General features: G+C 32.2%; 2 protein-coding genes across 7 annotated transcripts; both read left to right on the plus strand.

The window, feature by feature from the left end:
* Positions 1-1,330: 1,330 nt before the first annotated feature.
* On the plus strand, positions 1,331-2,747 carry LOC118030693 (uncharacterized). The gene is made up of 3 exons (XM_035034904.2): positions 1,331-1,700; positions 1,837-1,942; positions 2,099-2,747. Exons 1-3 carry the CDS (start codon positions 1,668-1,670, stop codon positions 2,206-2,208), a joined length of 249 nt encoding a protein of 82 aa, XP_034890795.1. The 5' UTR covers positions 1,331-1,667; the 3' UTR covers positions 2,209-2,747.
* A 2,724-nt stretch (positions 2,748-5,471) lies between these two features.
* On the plus strand, positions 5,472-12,406 carry LOC118030654 (uncharacterized). Of its 6 annotated transcripts, none has more exons than XR_012170191.1 (6): positions 5,472-5,608; positions 5,833-5,937; positions 6,076-6,195; positions 6,289-6,345; positions 7,210-7,260; positions 11,947-12,406. XR_012170191.1 is itself a non-coding variant. In XM_035034841.2 (5 exons), exons 1-5 carry the CDS (start codon positions 5,519-5,521, stop codon positions 11,962-11,964), a joined length of 309 nt encoding a protein of 102 aa, XP_034890732.1. In that variant the 5' UTR covers positions 5,490-5,518; the 3' UTR covers positions 11,965-12,406. The 6 variants fall into 6 exon arrangements, 1 of the variants encoding a protein (XP_034890732.1); XR_012170193.1 differs by having other exon boundaries at positions 6,076-6,168; XR_012170192.1 differs by lacking the exon at positions 5,833-5,937 and having other exon boundaries at positions 5,484-5,608.
* The last annotated feature ends 213 nt before the right edge of the window (positions 12,407-12,619 follow it).

Here is a 12,619-nt window from a genome sequence, read left to right on the forward strand (position 1 = left end):
ATAGTGCATTCGTCAATATAAATGACATTATTATATGTATCAAGGACAATAATATCATCATAAGGACACAACATAAAAAAGCTTGAAGACATGTTTTGTAAATTAAGAATATTCATTTCATCAAAATCAAATCATCTCACAATTCAATGCAAACCCTAATTGCTATCACTTTGACCTTAATAATATCAATGAAAACATATCTAATTGCATGCACCAATTAAAAACTAAATGATATTAATTGAACAAAATCCTCAGTTATGAAAATTTTTTACCAAAATTCATTGTAGATTCTAGTTACTATGATTTTGACCATAACTTTATTAATAACATCAATTTATTAAAAATCTATCTAATGGCATCAATTAAAATAATATTTATCTCAATTCAAATAATTACATTAAATATAACAAATGACTGAACAATCACTTTAAAATCTAATTTTGATAATTCGTATTTGATTCCATAAATAATATCAATTGTATTAAAAACACATAATTACAGCACTCTAAACCTAAAATTATCTTAACATCAATAAAAAAATTTAATTATCAAACACAACACAGTAGTTATAAATTAAAATTAAAAATTTATTAATTCAATACAATAATGAAATCCATAAAACTAAGAGACAATATGAAGCTATCTAGGCCTGGGGAGGCTGTTTAGGTCGGCGGTTTACAACGAAAAAACAATAGAAAGACTCATGGATACAAGGGAAATATGATTTTGGTGAGTGATTGAAGGCCATTTCAAGCTATAGAAAGCTGGTTTGGGTGAAGGTTTTGAGGTTCTTAGGATTTTTTTCTCTGCATGCTCGAGAACTATCGAAAACAAATGGGGAATTATATATTAATCATAACCAATATTTCAAATCACAATTGTATTATGTAATCGTTATTTAAAAGAATTACAATTATATTAAACATGTGATTTTGAATCGCAGTTTATAATAAAATCACAAGTGAGAATAATAGTTATATTTAAAACCTGATTATGAATAACAGTACTATATTATTTTTCTAATTTTTTTCGAAACCCTTTCTAATAACAGTGTTAATTTTTATTTTTTTTAAAATCCATGAACAAGTAGTGAGCCCTCCGGTTCTGGTTTAAAATGGAAAGTGGAGGACCCCACTGTCACGTCACCTATTAAGAAGACAAATGAGGTTTGCTTATAAAATCTCCTCTAATCCCCTCTCCGCCAATCATCATCCTCCTCCCACGTGGGCATTTAGTATACTATAGTCCTTCTCCCACGTGGGCATTTGGACCCCACTTTATCATGACCTCGTATATTGATTATTTTATTGTAAACCAGTGATCAAGTCCTTGATTTGCTCATTGTAACCTGCCTCCTGCTGCTGCTCCCCCTTTTTTCTATTCCATTTCCATCGCCGTTATCATCAACCCCTTTGGCTTTCTTTGATCTACTCCCTTCTCTCTCTCTCTCTCTCTCTCTCTCTCTCTTCCTTCTTCTTTCCTGGTGTTTTTTCTTCACCTTTCCCTGTTCTAGTTGTTTTCTTCTGATCTTGGTATATTCAGGCTTGTTCTGCCCCCAGAATCGTGATTTAATTTCTTGATCATAAAAGATAGAGTAGGGTATATATATATATTGTTGGAAGCTACTAGTTACATACATACATATTTATATAAAGAGAGAGGAGGACATGGGTGATTCTTCTGCTTCTTACATCCACATGGTATTTGGAGAATTATTAATTTGATCAATAATATTATCCATGATGTATAATCTTTTCTTCTTTCTTTCCTTCTTTTTCTGCATGGAATTAAGCTATATTCATAATTAAGGTATGTGTGTGATTGATGATCTTGCAGGTGCACCATCTAATAGAAGAGTGCATCATATTCAACATGAGCAAAGAAGAGTGCATGGAAGCTCTGTCCAAACATGCTAACATCAAACCTGTCATTACTTCCACAGGTACAAGCCCGCATCTTCTTTTCTTTACCCAGTAGGACTTGCACAAAGGCACACTAGCTGACCAACACATGCTTGCTAAACTTAACAAGGTAATCAATTATACATCCATTTGGAGTGATTAACTTGCGCCTGTATGTATGTTAAATATCCCAACAGTATGGAAGGAGTTGGAGAAAGAAAACAAGGAGTTCTTCGAGGCCTACGAGAAGAGAAGAGGAGAGAAAGCTGTTCAAGAAGGGGATAAAAGCACTGGATCCAAGACATGAGTAATTCTCAATCTCATCTCATCTTTCCAGGTTAATGGAGTAAGTAGCAGCAGCAGCAGCAGCTGCTGCTAAAACTTGATAGTCAAATTAATAAATAACGCTGTATTTTGGCTAGAATTCTTCGAGGCCAAACAGTAGCTGCAGCCTGAAGGTTCTTTCAGTAATATGCATGGCAACTCTAGGGCAGATTAATATTTAGATAGTAATACTAGTAAAAATAGGAAGAAGAAAAAAGCTCCCCCTACCCAAAATATCAAAAGATCAGGCGCCGCACGGTACTAGAGCGAAATGGACTGCCAAAACGGCGTAGTGTAGGGAGTCCTGTTTTGCTGTAATATTGGGAATTGCGTGTCGACATGTGGGAGCAGCATGCGGTCAGGGGGTTGCATGGAACCACGACACGTTGTGTTAACGTGGCACCGCCCTCTTGACCTCTCTCTTCTATAACGTCTGCGTCCGCTCGCCTCTGGCGCCCTCTGCTTTGTAAATTTTTTTATTTAGCTACCCAATGAAATTTGTTGTGTTGCAATTTGCATGTATATTTTCTCTCATCTTTCTTTAGAAGTTTATTTAAAAATCTTTTCAAATTATATTTTTTTAAAAATTATTTTTTAAAATAAAATAGATAATGTTTAGTTTGTTTTTTTGGTGCAAAAGTATTTAAAATATTTCTCACCAAAAAAACAAACAAAAAATGATCTATTGTGAATCAATATTGAAAAAGAACAAAGAATTGGGGGACCGCTTGGAAGGTCATGGGTGGTCATTGTCGGAAGCTTTTCGGCATTGGTTTTTTTGATCAATTAATTAGCTACATAGCTGAACGATACTCTGGGGAGTGACGGCAACAGTCGTTATCGTACCATTTGATGGTAAGTCTACGGTGAGCAATGTCTGATATTTTTTTTTTTCCGACAATAAAGAATATTCTTGAATCAACTAGTTAAGAATGGATTATTTTTCTTAATAACGTATTTCCACGTCAATATGGTATATTTAGAGATTTTTCAAATACTAGTACAAAATCTTCTTAATCAGCAGGTCCGCGAAGGTTACAAAGTCAAATAATTAAGAGTCACGATCCATGAATCCCTACAACTACGATTTCTTAGCAGCTCCGTCGCTAGTATTTTCCCACGACCCTGAGTAGCATCATGCTCTGAATCTTCGCTCGCCAAGTCAAATACAAACTCTTCGCGGGTGGGGACCATCCAGCCTCTGCGTAACAAGACAAGAGGGAAGATAACACCATCTACTACCGTCATTGTATTTGGGAATGTGATTTTTTTCAAAAAATATATATATTAAAATAATATTTTTTATTTTTTAAAAAATATTTTTGATATAAAGAAATCAAAATAATCTGAAAATATAAAAATATATTAATTTAAAATAAAAATTTTTTATTTTATTTTAAAAATATTTTTGAAACACCATGTAAAACACAAAAATAGAATAAATTGGAACTTGAAAGAGCTTGTGGTTACTATAGTTTTCCCTATTAATTAATTTTCTAATTACTTGAGCATATTCTTAGGCAAATTCCAGGATTACTTGCTATGATAATGATTAATACATACGTGTTAAGGAAATATATTAAATTATTTTATTATAATATATTAATGTTAAAAATAAAATTTTTAAAAAAATACTATTTTAATAAAAAAATATTTTAAAAAATAAATACAGAATCATAAAAATGGCATCTGAAATAAATCATGGGTAGCTGCACCCACACCACTTTCTTCTCTAGGATAATAAATTGCTTTATGAATTAGCAATTACAATCAATCATTTGCAATTGTAATAATTTAAAATAATTAGTTAATTACAAAGTGCGAGGGCAGATTGCGTTTAAAATATTATGATTTTAATTAAAACATGTAATTAATTTTGATTTTATAAAAAAATGTTTCTTTATATATATATATATATATATATATATATATATATATATATATTGACACCTGGCTATATATCATAAACTCTCATCATATTCAATAGCGGTGGACCGGGAAGGCACCCAAAAACAATTCAAGGTACCCTGTGAATAACAGCCCAAAAGCTAGACAACAGTTTTAAGTGATACTTGTACTGCTTCAAAGTAAATATCTTTTCATGGGCTCGAGGAATACATCTTCCTATAATTAAATGACCCGCGCGATATAGTGAGTTATATTTTTTTATATATAAAAATATATAAAAAAATTAAAATGTAAAAATATTAGATTTTTCTGTAAAACTATACCCAAGAGCCAAGAGTCTTGAGTTTGGTTGCAACGCTTGACCTAAGAATAATATTTATAATATTAATAATAACATTAAACTTGCATGATCCAAGTTTAAGTGGGTGTGACTGCAATACCAGATCCAATAGCCTTGGATGTAGGTATAGCTGCAAGGTCGTGTCATAAAAATATGATAATTAAATAGATTAATTAAAAAGAAAAAAATAAAACAAAACAACCGAAAGAAAAAAAAACTAATGAAGAAAAAGAAAAAAATCTGAATTAACTGAGTTAACCTGTCAAATCTGGAATTCGAACCATGAAAGTTTAATAACTAAATAGAAGAAAAAAATTGACGGGTTTACCTAGAATTAATTGGGTTAGCCTGTCAAGCCAGGATATGTGTCATGAAAGTCTGATAATTAAATAAAAAGAAATTTAATATTAACAAACTAAACTAAATAAAAAAATTTAATTAAAAAGAAAAAAAAATTCGGGTTAACTTGTCAAACCAGGTTAATCCATCAAACTTGGGATCCGTATCATAAAAGTCTAATAATTAAATAAAAAAAATTAACATTAACAAACTAAATCAAATAAAAATATTCATTAAAAAAACAAAACAAAGAAAAAGACAATTAAATAATATAATATAATAATGATTAAAGTGAAAAAGGTGGGAAAAAAAAAAACTTTCAATTATTGATCCACAGAAGGTGTGGGAAAGTAACAATACTTTCTCCATGTATTTTAAAGTATTACTTAATTATTTGCTGTAGTTTATTATTAAAGAATTGGAAAAACATGGATGAATGCTGTCGACAGGTGCGTGTATATATAAATGTAGATTTGTTGTTAAAATTATGAATTGAATTATAAAATTATATGATTTTATGATCAGTGAATATGTATTTAATAAATAAATTTAAGATAAGAATTTGAAAATTATTAAAATCAGATGTATAAACTCGATTAAAATTATACAAAATCGTGATTTTTCACTTGATTTTATGAGTTTGTGGAGTTATAAATAGATCCAAATCAACTCCGTTCTCAACCTTAGCCTTCTTGCCAAAAGTGAAATGAAGAAGGAAAAAACAAAAGAAGACACTGAAATGTCAATTTCTATTTCCAATTGCAAGTTCATTCTCATCAAACCCACTTCTTGCCAGGTTAGCTCTCTTTGCCTACCCTGCAAAAAACAAAAGAAATTTTGTGTTCTTTTTTTTTTTTTTTGTAGTAATTCTTTGAATTTGGAGAATATGGCCGATCAAAATCACTGTTGTCTGTGTTGATTCTTGAACCTCTCTTTTTTTAAAAAAAAAAATTATAATGTCATGATTTGGGATTAGCCTCGTCGTTTATTTTTAAATGTATGAATGGTGTTCTTTCTCAGGAGATAAGCAGAGATGGTTTTCTGGGTTTTTGGCTATGGTTCACTGGTATCGAACCCAGGTTTTGAATATGATGCGAAAGTGATTGGATTTATCAAGGATTACAGGCGTGTTTTTCTTTTTGATCTTGGCATGTTTGTGTATTAATTTGAAGTTATTTTTATCAATTACAGTAATAATCTTGGTTTTTTGTAGTCTTTAACTAGTTCAGCTGCTGTTAACAAATCTCATGTTCTGTACGCCAGCTTGCACTGATCACAGAGGTACACCTGAAAGTCCTGCAAGAACTTGCACGTTGGAAGATGTTGAAGGACCTGTTTGCGTTAGTGGTGGTGGAGGTCAGCCATGAATGCTCGTCTTTTTAGGTTAAAGCTTTGTACTGCTGCGCTATTCTACTCTCAATAGGCTTTTCGTTTTTCTTGTTTTGTTTCTTATTCCTCTCTTTTCAATTCTTGTAGCGGGGAGCTGCCTTCTGTGTACGGGGAGGTCCTGGAACGGAAAGATTAGCTATGGAGGTATGTCCTGTTGTTGTATTTCTATCTTAAAATTGCTTTAGATTTAGCAGAACTGGCTATTTATTAATTTGGTCATAGTTGTCAGACCGATCTAGAGTTGATCTGGTTAAAGATTTGGATTTTAAGTTATATAAATTGATTCAGAAAAATTAAAAAAAATAATTGAATTTTTAATATTTAATATAAAAAATTTTAAAAACAATCCATGTAAATATAAAACTATACATGTTATAAATAATGAAGTTTAAAAAAGTTTTGTATTCCATATTAAAAAAAAAATTATGTTAGTATGTTATTATTTTAAGTTAAAGTATTTAAACCAAATGATTTTTTATTTTATATTAAAAAAAACATAACTTTTTTTCCTGTGAATATAGAGTATATATACTAAAAGGCTCCAAATTTCATATTTAAAAAATAAAATATTTTTTCTAGTATTTATATAGTGAACCCTTGAAAAAGATTAATAACCAACCAAAATATATATAAAAAAAGAGGTCTCTAACTAATAGAAAAAACACATTTGAAAAAAACCAAACAAATCGAGTTTCAATCAGGTTTTTCCGGGTCGCCAGGGTTATAGGTTCACCGAGGTTTTACTTATCCTGATTTTTTATCTTATTCGGATCGGTTCAGTCACCAATTTGATTTATCAGGCGGTTCGAGATTTATAACCATGAAATGAAAGGGGTATGATATAAGATAGAGTGGCAATACTAAACTCATAAGCTTAATTACATAAATTAGCTACATTCATTTAAGTGTTGTAGTTGGGAAAGAAATATTTTCCGCTGCTTTTTTGGGAAGCAGTTGCTGAATAGTCATTTCTTACATGGAGCGATATGCATTGCTTTCTTTTTGTAGTGTTTGGAGAGGATAGAAAGCGATAAAAAGAGCCTTGTAGATTTTTATAAGGTAAGGTAATGGTTTGTTTTTATTCAAGTGTTTGAATTTGCCGGATCATTTCTAGGCTTGTCTCTTTGCTCTTTGTCCTCTTATTTATGATCCTTTTCTGCTTTTTCCTCAACGTAGGGGAATCCTCTTGCTTTATTGGTTTTTTTTTTTTTATTTGTTAGCGCATCCCCTTCAATTTTCTATATCTCCTCTTCCTGTGAAACTTTAGCTTTACTCTAAAATTGAATATATATAAAAAATTCAAAAATATTTGCAACTTAAGCATTACAATTGAAATTAAAGGTAGTGTGATGTTTATAGATTTAGTCTTTGATTAGTTATTTAACTTGTGTTTCGTCAAAAATTGAATAAATATATTTTTTAACAAAAAATATATACAGGTTTTTTCAATGTGTTTTTTTACATGAAAAAATCCCAATTGTAAATTAAAAAGTTGATGCATATATTTAATTAAATAAATCAAGAATCATTTACTCCAATAAATAAATAATTTTTTTTTGTAATAACTAAAGATTAAATTGAAAAAAAAAATAAATGTAAATCAAGAAATTTGATCTCACAACACCAGTCTTACACCAGGTGATGTTTCATAACTTTGTTTCTTGGAATTAATATTTTATTTAATTAAACGACAATAAACAAAATAACATGCTTAAAAAAGTGATTGAATAAATTGTTTTTTAAAAAATATTTAGGTTTACACATAAAGAATGTCTTCTAATATCATAAAAAAACTAATGTAAATCCCGCAGAGTATTTTCTGGTTTTTATTGTAAAGTCTTCTTGATATCTGATCACTATTAAATTTTAAATGTATATAGAACAAGGACTCTTAAATTTTTCTAGGAAAATTTTAGCTTTATCCAACAGTCAAGTATAAAAACTATGTTTATTAGCATAAAATTGTGCATAAGGAAAAATAAATCTTTAGCTTGTTGAAATTAATTACTCCATGAAGTAGATGAATCAAGCCTATATTGTATATAAATTAAATTGAGTAATATCAAATTATCACTTGTTGAAATTTACATTACTTTAAATATTCTGAATAATCATATTAAATGTATTTTTTAGTTTCTTGGCCATTAACCTTGTAATTGCCTCATTTGAAACTTCTAATGGATTTTTTTAGTGCAGTTTAGATCACATCATTAAATAAGCATGATAAATATATAAGTCAGATAATGAAACTGAGATAAGTTAATACAAAGCTCAAAAAAAAAAAATTAAAGTCTAACTCTAAACAAATTCAACATGATGAATTTGAAAATAAAATATTAAATCAGCAAAAAAACCCAAAAAATAGTAGTATTTAATATTGTGGTAATAATTATTTTTTAAAATATTTTTTTATTATAAATGTATTAAGATAATATTTTATTTTTAAAATTTATTAATAATATTATTTCATCAAAATAATTTAAAAATATAAAAAATTATTTAAAATTAAAAAATATATATATTAAAAAAAAAAAACACCGACACATAAATAATCACATGGTGCTCCTAAATCACATGCTCCTAAATAAAACAAAAGAAAGTTGGCAACTAACCCATATGGTCCACTCCATATAATATAAATTCAAAACTGGCATGTTGTGTTATATTTTTCCTTCCCCTCCCCTCCAGGCCAGGGTTTCCTTTCGCTTCCTCTTCTTCTCCTTTTATCATATCAGGGTTTTAGCTTGAAAGAAGAAAAAAAATGGAGTCCTTCGCTAAACAACCCCTTAATCTCTCTCTCAATCCCCACCGTCCATCATTTCCACACCCCATCATTTCCCTCTCCTTCAAAACCCCACCTCCCTCATCATCACCCTTCAAACTCTCCACCTCCATCAGAGCCTCATCCTCCTCCCGCATCACCCCACTCAATCAATCCCTCACCACCATCATCAAAACGACTTCCATCACTCTCACCGCCGCTGCCGTATTATTCTTCACGCGCTTCAACTCCAAACCAGCAATCGCCTCCCCGGTCGCAGCGTCGTCATCCACCGCAGACCCCACAAAAGAATCATCCAAAGAAAATGTTTCGTTTGAAGAACAAGAAAGAGCTCTTCAAGATCATCTGGCTCAAAACCCCAGTGATGTCGAAGCTTTGCGGTCTCTCATGGAGGTGAGGATCAAATCAAAGAAACTTCAAGAGGCAATTGAAGTTGTTGACCGATTAATCGAGCTGGAACCAAATGAGGATGAATGGCCATTGTTGAAATCGCAAATTTACACTTACAGTGGAGATTTTGAGTCTGCTAAAGATGGGTTTGAAGCAGTTTTGCAAAAAGACCCACTTCGGGTCGAGGCTTATCATGGCCTTGTAATGGCGAATTCGGAATCCGGTGGCTCGTTGGAAGTTGTGTTGAAAAGAATTGAGAGTGCAATGAATAAATGTAAGAAAGAAAAGAAGAACTCGGATTTGAGGGATTTTAAGTTATTGATTGCGCAAGTTAGAGTAATGGAGGAGAAGTATTTTGATGCGTTGAAGGTTTATGAGGAGTTGGTGAAAGAGGAACCGAGGGATTTTAGGCCGTATTTGTGTCAAGGGATGATTTATACTTTATTGAGGAAGAAAGATGAAGCAGAAAAGAAGTTTGAGCAGTTTAAAAAGCTTGTTCCGAAGAATCATCCTTATAGGGAGTATTTGGTTGAAAATATGTTTGCTACTAACTTCTTTTCGGAGAAGGTAGAGAGATAGAGGAGTTGAGGGGTGTGGCTGAATGCATTGAGGTTAAGGGTAATAACAAGGTTGTAGCTTTTTTCTTTTTTCTTGTGTTGTTATTTTGATTTTCGTTTTCGTTTTGATAAATGCCTTGGATAGAAGTTAGTTAGTTAGTTAGTGTTTAAATTTCCATGCTGGTTAGAGGAAGTGTTCATGAATGACTATCAGTCTCTCTATTTTTCTAGTTAGAAATGAAAATGGTAATGGATTTGCTAGTTATTTGGGGGAGAAATTTTTTACTTATTTGTTATGGTATTGCATATATTTATGGCTCTGGTAAAGTTGCATCTACTTAGAGCTCAAATGATTATTGCATGGAGATAAAAGTCTTTAGCTATATCTTATAAGCAAGTTTCTTGGAGGGAATGCGTGATTCTGAATTTGTGGCTTTGTAGAAATGACCATTGTTCAGTTGAAATTTTATTTTCTAACTTGTTGAGTCTTGGTACTGACCGTTGATGTTGTTGTATGTCCTGCTAAGGCTATGAATTTGCAAAATCATTTAGTTCTCTTCTACTTGGTTGGGAAGGAGGGTAAAATACTCTATGCTGTGCGCATTTTGAACTTCATTGGCAATACAAAGGTGCCTACTCACCCTTGTACTGGGTGACCCAATTAGGCTTGTTCATGGATGCTAGTTTTTATTTTATCTGAACCCGAGTGCTTCCAACATTCAGAACAATAGCCGTGTTAATCATCAGAAACCAGCTTCGCATTTCACTTTGGTTTTCTGCATGATCATGAAGTGCTAAATTCATCCATGTGACCTTTTATTCCTAGTTATCCCTTAGCCAAATCTGTAAGAAAAAAACTTCATAATTATGACATGACATTCGCTTCTAAACTTGCCAAGTAGAAGAAAGTGAATGCAAATGCTATTCCTCATGATAAAGATTCTAGAATACAACCATGTTGGCCTTGTTGCTTTTCTTTTCCTCCTCCCCAGTAAATCCTAGTCATGCTATTGTCAACGAATATTAAGTTAGTCTTTGGTGAGAATGTGAAGTGGATTCCAACACCTTTTCTGCTCTTTCTTGATGAGTACTTTGGGTGGGCTATTGTCTGTTAGCTCCACATAACAATTATTAATCGCTAATTCAGAGTCTGTTAGCCCTTGTGATACTTTGGAAATGGGCATCAAAAGTGCTATTTAGGAGATGTGAATATCTCGCATTAGAGGCTATATTTTGCTTGCAGGCTATTTATTGTCTTTAAATTATTCTTCACAAAGATGTGTGCTATTTTAGTTTCACTCTGTAACTTGTTAATTAGGAATGAAAAAGCCATTTCTTGAATACAAAAGTTGGCCTCAGGAGGAATTTATAGATGGCGTTCTGCCATGTGCATCTTCTTTGATTGTTGAAAATGCATGTAAGGCTTATACTAAGGTGTTGAAGAGATCCACCATCTCTGCAAATGCTTTGCATGACGAGGCCGAGTGAGTTTGACTTTGTACCAGATAGGAGGCAAATGCTGGAGTTTGCATTATGGTGTCTTTACTGTAATTTGGCAAATTTGGGGTGATCAGGCTTGGCCATGACGGTTCATACTTGTGTTTTCTACCATATATTTTCTCATTGAAATTTCAGATTATTACAGGTATCATTTAGCGAGAATATTTTAGCTGGTTAAACTCAAGCTAAAATGTCATGTTAATCCAATGATTGTAGAGAATATGTGACCGTAAAGAATTCAGGTTTGGAGCCTGTGATTCGGTTCCAGTTCCATGTGCTACTGCCTTTTTGGACGGTTGAATCGGTAGTCTTTAAGCTTGAGAATATCTTCATGCAGTGTAAGATTATGATTTAATATCCATTAATTTTGCATGTCTATTTATTTCATACCAAATGACTCACAAGTAACTCAAATTTTCTGTAGCAGTGCGCTGTCATGTTAGATGCTATTCCTTACGTGCATAAAATTCTGTACAAAACAGAGGTATTTACTTCTCGTTGCCCTTTCCTGTGCAGAGAGGCTGTGGAATATGAAGTGAAGTTTCGATTTTCTCACGTGATTTATCTCCCGGTCCATATAGGGAATATTTGATTAATAACATGCTTGCAACTACTTTTCGGAGAAAGTAGAGGCAAGAAATTCAGTCCTGTAGTTTAGAGTCATCGTTGAATGAATTGAGGCCAAGGGTCGCAACAATGTTGTATTTCTTTTTGTCTTCTATTTTGGGTTTTCGTGGTTTGGTTTCGGTAAATCCCTTGGATAGAAGTTCTAGTGATCTTGTGAGTGTCATGGTAGTCGGAGAGTTTCAAGGGGTGACCGTGTCTCTGAGTTTTTCTAGTTCCATGTGGGAATGGTACTGGATATGTCTACATGACAATGGACCTGCCAACAACAAGAAAATGAAAACATTGTATATCTCTCTGCAAATGTAGGATATGCTTTATTGGAAATCTTCACTGCCTAGCATTGCCGATACTTTCCACCCATGCTGACTTTAAAGTTTTCAACATTTTATTATTGTGGAACTCTTGGCAGTGCAGACTAAAATCTGGATCTATATAATCAGATAAATATTGAGCAGTCATCTGCATGGTTTAAGAATTGTTTGTCTCGGCTGCGGTACGATTGAGGATTGTTAGGCACTCGATCAACTTGCTATTAACTCGGGATGTTGAATGAAACTGGATT

This window comes from Populus alba, chromosome 6, assembly GCF_005239225.2.
Source record: "Populus alba chromosome 6, ASM523922v2, whole genome shotgun sequence".
Taxonomy (NCBI): Eukaryota; Viridiplantae; Streptophyta; class Magnoliopsida; order Malpighiales; family Salicaceae; genus Populus; species Populus alba.